Source organism: Perna viridis, chromosome 13, assembly GCF_037379345.1.
Source record: "Perna viridis isolate PV_CMFRI_1.1 ecotype Kerala chromosome 13, ASM3737934v1, whole genome shotgun sequence".
Taxonomy (NCBI): domain Eukaryota; kingdom Metazoa; phylum Mollusca; class Bivalvia; order Mytilida; family Mytilidae; genus Perna; species Perna viridis.
The window spans coordinates 23,041,736-23,059,626 of record NC_142457.1 but is presented as its reverse complement, the minus strand read 5'-3'; the positions used below and the strand labels follow the sequence as shown (position 1 = coordinate 23,059,626).

Here is a 17,891-nt window from a genome sequence, read left to right as displayed (position 1 = left end):
TATGCTCCGTAGGCTTTTCTACTAGCATCTGTAAATACATGTATGACAGTATCTTCATTTTCATCTGAACTTTCTTCGAAACAATGACGTGGTATTGTTGTTTTCGTAACCTCTTGAACATCCTGTGCACTCTTAATCCACTCTGAGAGTAAATATTTTGGTAATATCTGGTCCCGATGAAATTTTCTCCCACGGCTTTTGCATAAACATCTTGCTTCGGACAGTTACTGGACTTAAAATTCTTAGCGGTTCGTATATCCTAGACGCTTGTCTTCAAACTTCCCGTTTTGTGATAAGTTCCTCATTGATTTCTAGAATTTCTGTCGTAGCGAATCCTAATGTATCGTTTCCGAATTCCAACGTAACCCCAATGTCTTGATAGGTTGATCATTATCTAAAACATTTTCCACGGTAGCCAGGATATGTAGTATTTTGCTATCTGAAGCCCATGAGCGTAAGTTGAATGCACCGTCCGAAAATAATTGTCGAGCAGTTGTATAGTAGTTTGATAATTCTTCTTCAAATTTGAAGCTTGATAGGATATTGTCTACATACAAATCCTTAATCACTTTTTCTGTGATTGTCTTACATGTGTTTCAATAGTAGAGCGCTAAGTATACAAGGTGAACATGTGGCACCGAATAGTAAGGACTCGAACCTGTAAGTTGTTAAATCACTGCTAGGGTCTGTTGGATTACTAGGGCAAAAAAATCTCGTTACATTCGTTTCCTCTTTCTCCAGTCCAATGTTTGAAATGCCTTCTCTACATCTGTACTTACCGCGTACTTGTTCAAACGGAATCGAAAATTGCAGTTATGTCATTCAATGTCGGTGGTACATTTTGTAAGCAATCATTCAGGCTGGCACTGTCTTTGTTCTGTCTACATCTACAACCATATACAATTCTGATTGGCGTGGTCACTGAATATTTCTTCACCGGATGGTGAGGTATATAATGTAACTGCGTATTTTGAATGACTTCATCGGTTGTTACTTTTTTAATAAAACCTCGCTTCTCCTGCTCTTCTATGGTTTCGGTGTACTTGTGTAGCAACTGTGGTTTTTTACTTAAAGGCCTAACTACATTCCTAGTCCTTTGCATACAATTGTCTTATTTACTGGTTATGGAGTGTGATAGGTTTTCCATGGTAACTTAGCATGGTAACGGTTGTCATAGTAGGCTAAAGAATTTTCGTACTTTACAAGGAAGTGTTCTGTATTTGTTTTCTTTGTCTCGACACCAATGTTTTCGATTTCCCAGAACTTTTCTAAATTGCATTCTTCTACCTTGTGAAATACCATAACATTCAGCATTGAACTTGTACCATGTGTTTGTTTGTTTGATGTTGTGGGACCAGACAGTAGATAACCATCTTTGATTCAACTGCAATTGGACCATAGCCTCTGATAATACGGTCTCCGACGATGTTCCAATACTAAAAAGCCATATTAGCAAGTTTATTTCGAACCTATCATCGCTAGTCACTGGGTGCGCTAATTTCATTCCGCGTATATGTTTTATTTCAGTGACAGAGTTTACATGGGTCTGTATTGGTACGGCAATTTCTTGTATTACAAGTACATTAAGCGGGATTCTTTCTCCCTTATCTGTTCCTAGTTTGATATTTGCTGATCTCAGGTGTCTTATTTGTCTGTTTTCATCTTCAAATCCATTGATATAGACCACCTCGTTTCCGGTTGAACATATCTGTAACTTTTCTGTAACAGTGTCTCTGTGATGAATGACCTCTATGCCCCATCATCGAACATACAATTGGCTTCTGTAGTATACTTTTCTGAGCGCACGTTGGCAATTGCAGTTTTCAACAATACATTTGAAGCTTTGTGTGTTAGAGATGAATGTAAAACTATATTACTTTTCTCGTCCGTGCAAGGTTTACTCGATTCATCAGACTTGCGATTTGTCTTATTAGTGCATAAAGTGCATAAGCTTGTGTGGTGGCGCTTATTACACATTTAACAATTGCTTGACGATTTACAGTCCGCTAATCTGTGATGACCAAAGCAGTTGAAACACAATCCATCCTTTTTAACAACTGTCACGCGATCTTCAGGGGATGTGACTTTGGTACAGTTTGAAACATTGCCCAGTTTCATGGCAAAATAAACATGACTTAGTATTGCTATTCAACATTGATCCGGGCTTATCATTTCTACTGAAATTTGCTTTGGACGGGTTTTCGTGTTCGTCAAAAATTCAGCTGTGGCCTTCGGGCTTTCGACTTTTTCCGGAAGTTTCACGGCTTCCATGATATTTAATTCACTCAGTAGTACCCTACGTAACAGTTTGTGGATTTATGTTCTCTGGTTAAAAGCTCACGGCTTTCTATAGGTAATTTGTTCAAAATAACTGGAACTAGTAATGATCGTAAGTTTCATCAGTCTGCCCAAGAGATTCTAGGCCACGTACATATGTTTCGGTCTTATCGTAGTAATTACGGAGCCTAATTAAGGAATATATCGGCGCTGGAATATCGAGTAAGGCCTGCATGTAGGTTTGTATGATCTTATGAACCTGTCCGTATCTCTCTTGTAACAGTGAAATTGTTTTAGTATAATTTTAACGATGTTAGAACTGTCAAATTTGCGAAGCAAATTTTTGGTCGTTCCCTCCGCGGGACTCGAACTTGTACCGCTGTGACATCTATGGCAACACCGTCTGCACGAAGTCCAGCGCCCTAGACCATATATATATACAGTCTTATTTCTGCAATATTGCCCATTCAAAGTAAGTTTACATGAGTTCAGTATAGTCAAATGCAAGACAACAACTTCAATCTATCTTGTATTGGTTATGTCTTTGAAGAGTTGATATCCCACGTAGACATGTTTGCGTGAAGCATGTCTGAGTAATAAGTTAGTTGTCTGTGGGATACCCACCCTTGATGCACAACAAAGCAGGTAGCCAAGACAAAATTTGATGGAAATAATAAAAATCATACATATTACTTACAACACAGTGCTTTAATTTAAATCAGAAATCATTGTGTGCACTGATCATTAGAAGTGAAATTTTAGTAATAACTTTATTTCTTGTGATTTTGTTATTAATCAACCATTGGAAACAATTCCACAAAGTTAGTCAATTGTTCGCACGAATTGATATATAGGTTGTATTTCTGATTTAACAGTACTCAAATTAAAAGCTCCTTCATAAACCTGAATAAATCAGACCAGAGAAATGATAAAAAAAAACAACAAATAAAAGCATCTTGTTCTAACAATGAGGACAATAGGGATCGAATGGGTGATGGTATATGGTTTAAATGGGAAATTGTAACCATTCAAGATCAATTTTCTTTGCAATGCTACTTCAGAGTTGTCTCCCTTGGCGCTCATCATATTGTTTATGTATACGTATTGTTAATATTCATAATATTTCAATTCTCATATAGTTTGTGTTGCGTTATCATATTGTCACAGGGGAAAACATGTTTGCATTTTACAGTTTTTCTTTGGCTCCATTGAACCTCAAGTTACAATATTGTTCTGTTAATCATAAATGTAACTTAATGTATCACTTGAATCAGAAAACTTAAATACAAGCAGAAATGATTTAAATGATTTAAAACATCTCATAATAATCATAAATATAAATTGTAAAAGATAACAAAAATAAAATCTATTGACAACGTTATTCCAAATACATATATTCTTTTACTGATAATTAAACAGACAAAAAAAATGTTAAAATGTTAACACTGATTGTATGATATGAAATGCAAAGAAGAAAAAAAAACAACTGGAAGAAATTGTTGAAATAAATGTAGATATAGAAACAACTGATTTTAAATTTCATTTCATGTCTTCAAACGTAAAGATTCTAAACTTCCATGACCCAACTTTAAAAGGCATAATACTGTAATGATTTCCTAACAAAATAGTTTAACTCTGTTTGTTTAGACCCATTTTCAGTGTATCAGTGCACTTAATTCAGATAAACTTTAAACTGATAAGAATGGATTTAAAGGTTTTTATCGGTTTTTAATTTTTTTCAGGTTTCCAGTTCAACAGGTTTCACTATATCTCCAAATAAAAGTACACAAGTGTTAAAAGTATGAAAAACTAAAATAAGTAAAATATTCTCAAAGTAAACGCGAACGACTGTTTAGTACACGGAATGTCAATATTTATGTTACAAAATATTTTTTAACCACACTATTACCGTCCACGACCATCATTTCCATGTTTTCTTTATCGTAATGTACAGCCTGGGGTAAGTACAGCATATCATCGTGACTTAGAAGAACTTCACACTTATCTCCATCTCTTGAAACACGTATTAATTTGTCATTGCCACTACTACACACAAACATATTCTGATGTTGGTCCATTGCTACACCTATTGGGTTTAACAGATTTTTATTCCTTATTGTAGTCTGAATCCAGGTTAGTTACGGTGGAATCAGAACTGCGTGTATAGCATATTATGTTTCCACTTGTGCCTATACGTGATAGATCACCAACGGACCTATCTTCACATACTTTATCTATTTTTCCAGTGTCTATGCTGATTAACATAATACCTATACCAGGTACACAGAAGACAATGTTAACATGGTGATGTGTCAATCCACTAATCCTGTTCTTTGTCTCCATTGTTTTAATGACTTTACTATAATTGATATCAATGATGAAGATGATATCTGATCCATCAACAGAAACAGAAACGTTATTGTTATTGATTGGTGTTACATCAGTGATATATATATTTTTTAATTTTTAACGGTGATTTAAGTGAGCCATTTGATTTTATTTATTTTTACTTCGTGGTTGCTCCAGTCAGCAAACACCATAACTCGATTTGGCATAGTACAACAGCCGTGATATTCACTTTTACTTAATTCATAAATTCATAAATTTATAGGACGCTTACCCTACCGGTGCACCTGGTCCATGCTCCCAGTTTTAGTGGAGTCCGAGTTGCTCATTTACTTTTGTTACTTTGTATGTATGATTTTAGTTACTTTATGTTCTTTGTTGTGTGTGTCTGTTTTCCATGTCTGGTCTTTGTCCCTGGATTATATTCTTTTGATTACCGCTATAACCTTGGTTCCCTTGATTACTCTTTCAAACTCTTGTTTCAGTTTTATTTGTTTTGGAAATATGTTCTGTAGCATTGTCTGGGCTGTGTTTGGTTTATCTTTGTCGAATGATATTGTCTTCTTTTCTGTTGATAGCTTAATTTTGCCAATCGATTTCATACCAAAGATGGTGTTTTCGACTACTTCATTTTCTTCAGGATGTAAGTCTGTGTGGTTAACTGCTCTTCTGTCAGATAAATATTTCAGGGTCTCCTCGGAATCCTTGACTACTGTTTCCATCTCTTTAATGCCAATGAATGTTTGTAAATTTGATGCATCCTCCCTTATCAAGTCTTTCTGCTCTAATATGTCTCCAAAATTTTTTTCTGTAGAATTTAGGACTCAAATAGTCACTTCAATTTCATTGGTATGCTCATTTATGAAAGCATCTAATTCTGAAAGTGTTATGTGTTCAAGCCTTTGAAATTGGTCTATTAGTTTTTGTGTTCTGTCTTTTACTTTATTGGTCATTTCTTTCCTTTTAATCTCAAGCTCACCAAGGTTTTCTCTTCTATTCTTTACAGCCGTTAAATACATGTGATGAAATTTCCCCAAATCTTTCCATCCATTTTCAAAAGCAGCTGATGCTTTTATATTACGGATAACGTCATTAATATCAGGAGTATCTTCACATTTTTTGTGTGATTCAGATAGGTATTTTCTGCAAACAGAACAATCGTGTGTTTTACAATAATATTGGTACTTCTCCTGGTGCTCTTCACAAATGAGTTTAACATTGAGTATAAGTATAGGTAGCTTGCTGTAATCCTCATATGACATGGTGGTATGGTCCCTTGTTGCATTTTGCACTTCATGTTGTTTGCTGGCTGCAGAATAAACATAGAGACTCTTCGCACAGAGGATACCACACCTTTGGTTCACCTTTTTGTTCTTGTAATGCACAGACACTGCAGTTTTGAGATGCCATCTGTACCTCGTTTTTAAAAGAAAATTTGTTTCAGATTCAAATTGTGTTTGGTTATTTTTGGAACCGTTTTGAAAATTAAAGACACAACATTAAATCTTGACACAGTTCAAAACTTAACTTGTTATCAAATATTAGAGAAAGCTCTCTCTCTCTAGTGGCAAAAATAAGATAGGTTTCTGAATACAAAGAAAGTGATCCAAGACAATGAAAAGGTTAAATATCGCCATGACAACATTTTGTATAGGACATAATTTGTTGACATATGCTTTGCATGGGCCATTGCTGTTTTATTTCAAATTTCAAAATTTTCGCTCAAAAATAAACTTAAGTAAATACAATAATACCTATAATATATGTATTGCAAATTTGTTTATGCTGTACACGTGTTTCAAGGAGTGTGTCCTACCAAATGCATTAGAATCAAATAAATAGAAAGATCCAAATCTAACAAAATAATTGTATGCAAGTAAGTTAGTTTTGCTTATTTTCAAAACCCTGTTGAAACTATCAAAGTTTTCCTTTAAAAACTTGGTAAAAACATTTTTTAGGTCAAAGTCATATATTGACGCTATCAATTTGTTTTTTATAATTATAAGTCAAAGAAAAGATGTAAATCAGTGTTTACAAACACAAAAATGGCTTCGCAACTCTTAGAAAAAAACTGTATCATATATTGCTACTTCCTTTTGCCTTTCCAATCATTTCATTAGTTAAAAGTTTAAAAAATCTCTTTTCTTTCTTTTTCTTAAAGTCTTGATTGCTTTCTTTTCTTGCCAAATTACCATATGTATTTGTTTTGTAAACAAAAGCTTGCATCATTGCAAAGCCTATAACTCTGGTTGGTCAGTTCCTGTCATACTCCATCCAACTTGTATGAGATTCTGTTTCATCCTTGAAGGTCCATTAAAGTATTTGATAAAAGTTTTTATTGACGATGGACATGTTTCACATCACTAAACCCTACCCTTAGAGTTATGCAAACATATATATATGTTGATAGATATGTACATAAGAAACATAAATCCGCTTATTTGCCTAAAAATTAGTGCAGCGTTGTCATGGAAACCTGAGTATAAAAGTAAGCCACAAGGTCATTTCTTAGTATTCGTCTTTGAAGGATTTTACTTTCTTCTAGTAAAACAAGTTCGTTTGTTAATGCAAATAGCATAAACAGAAAAGCATGATATTTGTTTTACTTAAAGGGTACAAAACTGGCTTATCTTTAGGAAGAAGGAATAAACCAACCCTTAGAATCGTCTGTTAGAGACCAAACAGTTTGATTTATTTTGTTAGTTTATGCTAAATGTGAACTAAAATGAAATATATTGATACTTTTAAGTCTTATAAAAAGTGTTTGAAGGCCAGAAAAGGCCTCATTCCCGATAATAACATATGAAATATCGGAAAACATATTATGCAGAAAGAAACTTTCTACCATCCACTGCCGAAACCAATGAATTATCACCACATGATGGGCTCCTGAAAATCTGAGACCTAAATGACAAAGTTGGGAGCTTAAATGAGGGACGAGAGAAATGAATTGGTAAACATGAGAAAAGCTATGAAAAGATCAGAGCCAATAAGAATAAAGTACCATACACCAAGACTGAAAGATCCAGGCATTAAGAAAGAAGTTCTCCTTACCGAAATAGGTTCAAGACACATGGAGATATAGGGGAAAACAACTGGAGTGCATTTCGAGAAAGCATCAAGGAAGCTTATTGACAAGAGAAGACTTCTAAAACAGAAAAAAGAAGAAAAAAGAAAACGCAAGATCAGAAAGAGTCATAGGCAAATACAGTAAAGAATACTCCGAATGCAACAAATAGACTAATCGAAAACTAAGCAAAGATAAAAGAGATTCCTTTGAAACAAAAGCAATAGAAGCAGAAGAGCCAACGAAAAAAGGTCAACAAGGAGAAATCTACACAATTAATTAAAAAAAAGACTTTCTGGAAAATACAAAAGAGGAAGCTTCATAGTAAACATAACAATGGGAATAAAATAACAGCCAGAGAGTTGAGCGGAACATTTAAGTGAGGTTCTCAATAGATCTAGACCAATGCCCTCAGCTGTTCCAGATTTAGATGAAGCTATCGGTGGTGTACTCGAAACATTCGAAACAAATTTATAAACCCAACCAAAGATGAAATCTTAAAAGCAATAAAAAAGTCTAAAGAACAACGAGGTTTCGGGTATATGTATGAGACTCGAACAGAATTATATGAATTTCAGACTTCAAATCCTGGTTTTTGACAGCTGTAGATTTATTCTAAAGTATGTTGTTTACATTTTTGTTGTTAATGTTATATAGAAGTTATAAAACATTTGTTCCTAAGTTTAATTTGTGCTTGTGTGTTATATACATATAAAGATGCATTTAGCAATGTTTCATTGCTTTATTTAATGTATAATTAAAACTATGAATGGAAACATTTCATTAGGGAATGTCCTAGAATTAAAAGAGTAATCAATGGAACCAAGAGAAAGCATAGCAACACCGAACGTATAAATGGACGGAAAAGTAATCAAGGGAACCAAGGTTATAGCAGTAAGCAAAAGAATGTACAAAGACCAGACATGGAAAACAGACATTCACAACAAAGAATATAGAGTAACTAAAATCATACATACAAAATAACAAAAGCAAATGAGCAACTCGGACTCCACGGAAAAATAGGAGCATGGACCAGGTGCACCGGTAGGGTAAGCGTCCTCTGCTTTTCTAGAAACACCCGCCGAGTTGCTCATAAAAAGTCAAGTCCGGGGTAGACGAAAGAGGACTATGGACTATCATTAAAATCAATAAGAATAGAAGTTGTATATATGTAAAATGTTATATCTTGTCAGGTTTCATTGTATGTTACGAAATATCAGTACGGTTATCGTTCTTCTCTTAGTTCTACAATAGATTTCCATCCAATTTTGTTGTTATCCCCTTCCAATTACTGATACACAATAACGATTTATATGTAGGCATTTTTTTCAGGCGATTTGCATTAACCCATAATTGTCATGCTAATGCAACTATAAAAAAAATATTATTCTCAATAGATTTCTGTAAAGATCATTCAAGACTTTTCTTAATATCAACACCAGGCGCTGATTCATAAGGTGGATATGCCGTTTTTTGTTTTTTTGTTTTTTGTTGTTTTTTTTTTTTCACTTCAATTCTTACGTAATTCCGTCAATAAATAAAGTTGTATCCAGACCACAACGGTATAATTACCACATTTAAACACACACACCCACACACACACTCTTCTGTGTGAGATGGGGCATCAATGCCCAGGCTAAGTCAGTTTTTGGTTGAAAATGTATGTTATTTTTTGGGGGGGGATATCACAATAGAATATTAATATGAATGATGCATACTGAATGAGATAAAGCTTATACATATTTTTGATATACTGTGGCAAATCACTTAGTAGTATTTTTAAAGAGCAAGAGCAAGCAATCGGCAGTTTATCTTCTCTCTTTTCTACTGTTGGAAGTACGTTGTACAATACAACCTGACTGAATGCTTATTTATATTGCCAGTCTGTCAATTTCTATAACTATTTACCATAAACATATGCATTTTTATGAAGTTAGGAAAAATCCGCTGATTAATTTCTTTGATTGTGAATTAATGTAAATATCATTTTTAGGAGAGGTGTTGTGCAGTATGGTGTTTGGTGTTGCAGGGGTGGGGTTTGGCAATGTGATAAGTTTTGCAGGGATGGGATTTGACAATGTAATAAGTGTTGCAGGGATGGAATTTGGCAATGTGATAAGTGTTGCAGGGCTGGTATCGGACAGTTATGGTTTGTGTTGCAGGAGTGGCATTAAGCAGTGTGGAAAGTGTTGCAGGTGAAGGGTTGGGCAGTGTAATTGGTAATAAAGAGTGGGATTTGGAAAGTATGGTAAGTATTGCAGTTGAAGGGTGGTTAGTGTGGTAGGTGTTGAGGAGGTGGAAGTTTAGAAGTGTGGATAGTATTTCGAGGATGAATGTTGGGCAGTGTGATAGGTGTTACATGGGTATGAATGGGCAGTATGAACAGTGTTGCAGGGAAAGGATTATGCAATTCGGATATTGTTGTAATATGTGGTTAGTATTGAAGTAGCAGGGTTGGGCAGTTTATGGTTTGTGTTGCAATTAAGGGTAGAGTTGGGCAGGGGGATAGGTATTGCAGAAAAATGTGATTTATTCTGGAGGATTTATTTTATTATCATGTCAGATCAGCGTGTCCGTATAGTACAGACAGCTATAGCAATGTCTGTTCAATTGGCCAGTTGTTCTCGTCGGGAATTGAAAGCCTGAATTACCTGCCATACGACATTAAAATACAAGTAAAGTAATTGATCATTTTTTTCATATACTTACACATGTCATTTAAATATGATAGAATACAGAATGAAAACTCTAATGTTTTTCGGTTTTTGAGGCAAAAATAAACCTTATTTAATGTGAGTTTTTTTGTTTTTTATTTAACTGTTTTTTCTTTCTATTGTTTCTTTTGTTATATTTAGTTAAGTGTCAGTCTCTGTGAGAATAGGTCAGTTGGTGAAACATGGTATGATTCCAACTTTGCATTATTTTTACAGGGTAATTTGTCTGTTTGTACAATAAAAATTTATGAATAAGACAAGATTTACCGTATATTTTGGTAAAATGGGGTATAATTTCATCAAAATGCACACTGTAAAAAACAAACATTTCGGGACAGATAACTTTGTGCCACACCTAAATTTTCTATAACAGTCTAATGAAAATTTTCAAAACATAGCCATTGATACAAAGATAAAATAATTGAGTAGATCTTGAGTGAAATAAAACTGACAGATTCGTGTGTGTTTGACGTGTTTGTTTCAGAATTTTCATATATTTGTCTGATTCTTGGAATCAAGACTTGTACTGAAAATCTAGAAACGGGTCTTCTGTATATTTGATACAGTGGAAGAAATATAACTGTTCGTGGTGAACCGAGTTTTTGTGGTTTATCGTGGTTCTGTCAAACCAAGAATTAAAATTTTCAATTCAAAATTAAATTTTGAAAACTGCAACGGTAACGAAATCCATGAAAATACAAATAACGAACATTGATACCTTCGAATAAAAATATGAATCCACAGCCTGTTGTGGGTAGTTCTATGTTTTATCTAAGATTTCCACAGCCTATTGTGGGTATTTCTCTGTTTTATCTAAGATTTCCACAAATTTCATTACAAACAATATAGACAATATCGATTATGTAAAAAAATCAAACAGTGTCTACAGGACTGATAACAGAAATTTCATATTACCCTACCGGTGCACCTGGTCCATGCTCCCACATTTTTAGTGGAGTCCGAGTTGCTCATTTGCTTTTGTTACTTTGTATGTATGATTTTAGTTACTTTGTTGTGTATGTCTGTTTTCCATGTCTGGTCTTTGTCCCTGGATTACATTCTTTAGATTTACTGCTATAACCTTGGTTCCCTTGATTACTCTTTTATTTGTTATCTAAAATTGTCTTATTATTATGTTATGGTGAAAATCGAAAATTATAGTTTGAAAAGAACTACATTTTTGTGTGTGCAGTGCAATGCATTACTACTTCAATGTCCCACAAATATATGAAATTTCTTTTTTTAATATCCGTAGTTACAAAGTGTCACTAATTAAAAGACTATTGTCAAGACGGGAGACCTGGATTAAGTCTTCGGCTGAAAATTTGTCTTTGAGTCGGAGAATGTTCAGATATTCCTGTAATTGGAATGCGTCTTGAGTTTCCTTTTTCTGAAATATCTTCGGCATGTTCAGATTTTCCTATTACTGCAATACTCTTTGTTGTTGCTGTAATTATTTTAGATTTTTTGCAGGAAGATAAAATTATTATTCCTACTTTTATGACAAAAAATATAATTATGACAACAAGGATGCCCAGAGAAAGAACAGAATTTCTCAATGCAGAATCGATGTCATAATTTTTAGCCACAATTCCCAAAAAAGCCCACATAAGGGAGAGATGGGTGGTAACTGTGTAAAGAGCGTACCTAGACCAAATAGTTAAATCCAGGATAAAGTAAGAAGGTACCAGTATAGCTACTATGAGTAATACTATTGTACTGCTCCAAGATTGGGACACATCTCCATTGTAGGTGATAACAATGCCGAGGTTAAGCATAGTGGCAATGAAGACCCATCCACTATAAAATGCAAGACCGTTTTGCAGAAGCACTCGAACAAGCCATATGTCCTTTACTAGTTTCATTTCTCTGAGCATATCAATTCTTCTATCAAGATAAATATAAGATACAGCGGCCATTGGAATTTTTGTTGCCATTATCAAGACGATTATTACTAAAGATACAATAAACTGTTGTCTATCAAACGCGAACAACCAACCGATAAGGAGTAGAAAGTTCAAGATGAATAACCCAAAAATCAAACCAGGCATGAGGTTTGTTTGGTAGACATATTTAATCCCATCATCGTACGTTCTGCAGAAAGTGGTTAGGACATAGACGAACCAAAGGGCAATCCACGTAAAGATCACGATCCATATGAAAAATGTCCAATTTGCTGGTGTTATTTCCAAAAGGAACGAATCTGAAGTCGAACCAACGTCACCAACAAAGATATCTAAAAAGCAAAGAAAATTGATATAACTAAAACATTCCATGATTTGTGGGCAGTATGTGTACCCATCGCTCCAATTCAGAAATTCAAAAGTAAAATATTTGCTCTTTATTTTATTTGGAGGTATTGGTCTGTTTATTATTAGACCTACTAATTGTTCATTACATGTAGTATCACCAACACCATATTCCAATTTCTGAGTAATGAATAAGTGAACAATTACCGTATCACAAAAGACAAATTAAAATACAAAAAAAAAGTATTTAAACCAGAATCTGCTGAACACTTATTCTTGAGGTGTGCATTGAATGAAACCTCGATTTTTATTCTTGTTTTTTTTTCAGTAAATAAATAAAAAAAAATAACTGATGAATGATTGTGTTTGTGTGTGTGTTATAATTGTTGGATTCGATTGAAAGAGGCATGGTCCTTTTCCCCTCCTAAAATGAAAAATGTGCAGTAATTTCCCCATGAAATATTGACGTTCTACAAACTTCATACCTGGAAATGCCCTTTTTCACACAATTTCTGTCTAAAAATGTTCTTAGAATTCACAAAAAAAGCTTGAGAAAACAAAATCTAAGTGAAGAGAGAACCTCACCCCAAGAGGAGAACAGTTAACATTAATTGTTTTGCTCGTCTTCTAATTCATCAACCAACAAATATGAGTCGCAAGCATTTGTCTAGGCTTCTACGACAGAATTGATACATATTATGTGTGTTTGAGGAAGAATCATACATCAACCTTATCGCTAGTATGAAACACCTACTACAGCTTCTTTTTCGTATCTTGTTGATGAAAGTGTAATTAAGGGAACCAAGGTTATAGCGGTAATCAAAAGAATGTAATCCAGGGACAAAGACCAGACACGAAAAACAGACATACACAACAAAGAACACAGAATAACTAAAATCATACATAAAAAGTAACAAAAGCAAATTAGCAATTCGGACTCCACTAAAAACTGGGAGCATAGACCAGGTAAATCACAATCATCGTCCTCTCTTCTTTGGAGAGTGTGGTAGCAGTATAGGTCTTATCACTGCTATTATTTTCTACGTCTACCTTTGATAATTACAATTGGATGTAAAACGTTTTGCAGACACAAACAATGTTGTTTTTGGCTGTGTCTGCTAGTACGATACCATATTTATCATGAAAAGTATGTTTTTGCTACATTGGGGTCTTTGAAAAGAGTAATCAAGGGAACCAAGGTTATCGCGGTAATCAAAAGAATGTAATCCAGGGATAAAGACCAGACACGGAAAACAGACATATACAACAAAGAACATACAGTTACTAAAATCATATATACAAAGTAACAAAAGAAAATGAGCAACTCCGACTCCACTAAAAACTGGGAGCATAGACTAGGTGCACCGATAGGGCAAGCGTCCTCTGTTTTTCTAGAAACACCTGCCGATAATAGCATTTATAATTATGACGTTTTTGGGGGTTATTTCGTTGTTATTACGTCGTTTTAAAAGGCAATTTACAATTAGAACTTATATGAGTAAGAACCAACGAAACAGTGTATACATAAGCAGAAAATATAAAACAAAAATAAGAAAAACAAAACAAAAACAAGAAAACTGCATTAGGAAAATGTATAAAACGAAAACGAAAACATAACAACTATTAGGGTATACTGCAGACAACTGTATTAAGTTGGAAACATGATCTGTTTTTTTGAATTAGGCAACGTTAACCCTATAATACATTTTTTTCTTTTCTTTTAGTACAAAATCATGTAAAATTGGTGATATTTTCCCGGTTTCAATACTGCCAAAAACAAATGCAACTGAGTAGTTCTTGAAATTTTAATATTTAATGAAGTGGAGCATTATTGTCAAAACTACCAGATCGCCAAAAAAAATTGACAGCAGAATGTTTTCCATTGAAAGACGTCATTTATTATTAATGCGTTTTGTCTGAGCATTTGTGTCTTTCTGGTACTAATGTTCTTGTTGACACTGATAAAATATGAATATTTGAACTATTTTATTTGATTATGATATCATTTGACTGCTATACATGACTTGTTTAACGATTTCTACATGCCATTTATTGTCACACAGACAATGGAGCAATGGTATTTGTTTCCTCTGAAAACAAAAGTTTTAAGGGACTAAAAACTGAGTACTGACTAATGTCTATTTCTTTTTATCATTATTATCATTGTTTAATTTTTGGTTTACTGTACTTGTTTTTGTTTTTGTTTCTATTTTTTTGTATATTGTTGTCGTCGTGTTTGTACGTGTTTGTTATTTGTTTTATTGTTTAAACTGTATGGATACTTCCTCTTTATTTATATTTTTTGGTTCTGACGCAGCTGATTTCTAAAGGAATAGGTATACCCCTCTTACTAGTACGGAAAAAAACGATAACCAAGATCCAGTGCTCGATTTCATAATGAGTCGTGAGTTTATCATTGCAAGTATAAGTCTTGAAGTCATGATTGAAAATATCATTATGACACCATATATAACTTGTGATCAATTTTAAAGTTACGACAATGTTTTAAAAATAGGAACCCATGATGTCACTTCCGTTTTTTTTTTTGTTTTTTGTTTTTGTTACACATGTGTTACACGTGTAGTAGAATTACATTTTACAACGTAATTTGACTGTTTGTACAATCAAGACCAGATTTTCCATACCATTTTGGTAAAATGAGATTATGCTACTGCTTTAGTGTTTTTGTTGTTTTTGTGACGTCGTCTTTCCTTATCTTCAGTTTTTTATGTTATCTATTTCATTCGGTTCGCTACTTCGTGTTTGTAGATCGTCTTCGTTTTCTGTTGTCATGTTCATGTTCATATCCTGTTTTTAAATTTTGATGTACTTTAATTAACTCACAGCTGACACTTCATGACGTAATTATAGAATATGTATTGTTTTTGTGTCTTTGTACACTTTTAAAATATTGGTCTTCTTTATTAACGATTGTTTCGTACCTGTCTTTCCCATTGTTGCTAGTCCATTGAATACTAGTGCCACTACAAACACGATAGCGGCCAGACAGACCAGGGTAATGTACACTCCCTTGTGTGTAACCTCTTCTGGCTCGTTGACCATGGCTCTTGTATGAAGGTACATGTAACAAAACTGGAATTAGTCAAATAAATTAATAAATTCAAATTACTTAATGCAGTAATGACCTTTTTGTCTGCATGAAAAACCCACGGGAAAGAAAAAAAATCAACATTTTCGAATTTATTTTTTTTTCTAAATATGGCAAAATTTAGGGGAGGATGGTTCATAAACCTAAAAATAAAACAACTACGGCCCTTGTGCCTATGGCCCGTAATAACATAAACAGCGCTCAAGTTTTTTTTAAAGAAACATGCAGAATTTTAAATAAACTTGCATAAATGGGCAATAAGAATGGCACAAAGTGAATTATTTCGGAGCCATGCAATTGTTAAATTGTATACTCTAATATTCAAGATTTCAAGTATCCAAGTCAACTATACGAGAAACTGGAAAAAAGCTTACTGGCGAGTAAACGGATACACACTACAGTCCAAGAGATTTTGTCTTGTCCACTCGTCCATGGTGGTCGCATTTATTCAATACATTTTAGTATTTCACAAAAATGCTTGGAAGATTTAGCAAGAAGTCGTTTTACACTATATGCTAATTGTTGCATTTTTCCGAAACAAAATCTGCAGTTATATTTGATTAAGAATTTGCCTTAATTTTGATTTTGCGAATAACTCCGCTTTTAAAATATTCTTACCCTATATCATGTCAGTCTTTTTCACAGAAGGTGTTCGGTGCTTATTGTTACAATTATATATATACAATCAAAAATTCAAAACAACAATTCCATTTTTGAATTATTTATTATGCTGATCATAAGTGGGTTGGTTTGTACCGGGTTTTCTTTTAAATGTTACATGCATTTTACAAGCAGGCTTGTTATTGTGCATATCGTACGTGTATTATTATCCGGTATTAATTTTTATGCAACATGCAATCTACAGGCACGTTTGTTGTAAAACCCATTTGATATTTATAAAGTTCCTGCATGGCATGCAAATTAAAAAAAATACATAGTTTATATAATGTGAAAGTTGAGACCGTGCTTCAAAACACGTGAAAAATAAAATTGGTTTTTGTTCAGTAAAACTCAACAAACTGGCCCTTGAATAGATGGTCAACATAAGATATTGTTATGTCAACAACCACTAAAGAATTTCACAGCTTGAACTTGTATATAACACACTAATGGAGTACCCGTCGTTGCCATGGCGACATTTTATTTCATTCTTCGTCATTTTTTGTTTAAATTTACACCTGGCGTGACATATAAACAACCCGGGTGAGGATATCAAAAAAGGCAGACCTCCACTCAAACCTCGACTCGACAGCAGCTTGTTTGAAAAATCAAAAATATGTGGGAAGAACTTACTGATTTGGTTGGGAGAACTTGCAGACAAAGGCAGCGCCATAGTAGTTATGGATAAAAATAACTACATCTCAGAAGCTATGCGTCAACTTCCGAATGAAAGATTTTATAAAAAGCTAACCAGTGACCCTACTAAATCTTTTAGTGAAAAAAACACTTCAGAACTGAACAAAATGATCAAGGACGGCAGCATTACTGAAGAACAATTCGAATACTTAAAACCAGAGGATCCAAGACCCCGACGTTTTTACCTTCTACCTAAAATTCACAAAAAAAGATATCCCTGGACGACCCATAGTTTCTGCTAATAGTCACACAACCGAAAAAATTTACTATCTCCGACCCCTTGTTCAAAAGCTCCTGTCATATTTAAGACACCACGGACTATTTGAGGAAAATGGAATCAATGAATCCTTTACCTCCCGAAACACTGCTGGTCTCCCTTGATGTCACTTCACTCTATACTAATATCCCACACGATGACGGTATAGAAGCCTGCAGAGAAGCTTGGGAATCACGAGATATTTTGGACCCCCCCCCACCCCCCCTTACCGACTGCCTAGTTAATTTACTCACTTTAGTTTTGATGTGTAACAATTTCACTTTCAACGACGGACACTACCTCCAAATCAATGGTACAGGTATGGGAACGAAAATGGCTCCTTCGTATGCTAACATCTTCATGGGTAAATTAGAAAATCATATAATCTCAACATCTTTATCGAAACCCCTCTCTTGGTTTCGATTCATCGATAATGTTGACATGAAATGGACTGAGTCGAAATAAAATTTAGACAATTTTATCACACATGCCAACAATGTTCATCCATCAATCAAAT

At 34.1% G+C, this 17,891-nt stretch overlaps 1 protein-coding gene across 2 annotated transcripts; it reads right to left on the bottom strand.

Annotated features, from left to right (window-relative positions):
* Positions 1–11,490: 11,490 nt before the first annotated feature.
* Positions 11,491–16,421, bottom strand: LOC148600030 (uncharacterized). 2 transcript variants are annotated; one of them, XM_088558618.1, is made up of 3 exons: positions 16,381–16,421; positions 15,596–15,746; positions 11,491–12,640 (listed from the first exon to the last, which is right to left on the bottom strand). In XM_088558618.1, the coding sequence occupies exons 2-3, from the start codon at positions 15,735–15,737 to the stop codon at positions 11,691–11,693; spliced, it is 1,092 nt and encodes a 363-aa protein (XP_088414744.1). In that variant the 5' UTR covers positions 15,738–15,746; positions 16,381–16,421; the 3' UTR covers positions 11,491–11,690. The 2 variants fall into 2 exon arrangements, 1 of the variants encoding a protein (XP_088414744.1); XR_015917995.1 differs by lacking the exon at positions 11,491–12,640 and adding an exon at positions 14,626–14,743.
* Positions 16,422–17,891: the final 1,470 nt, after the last annotated feature.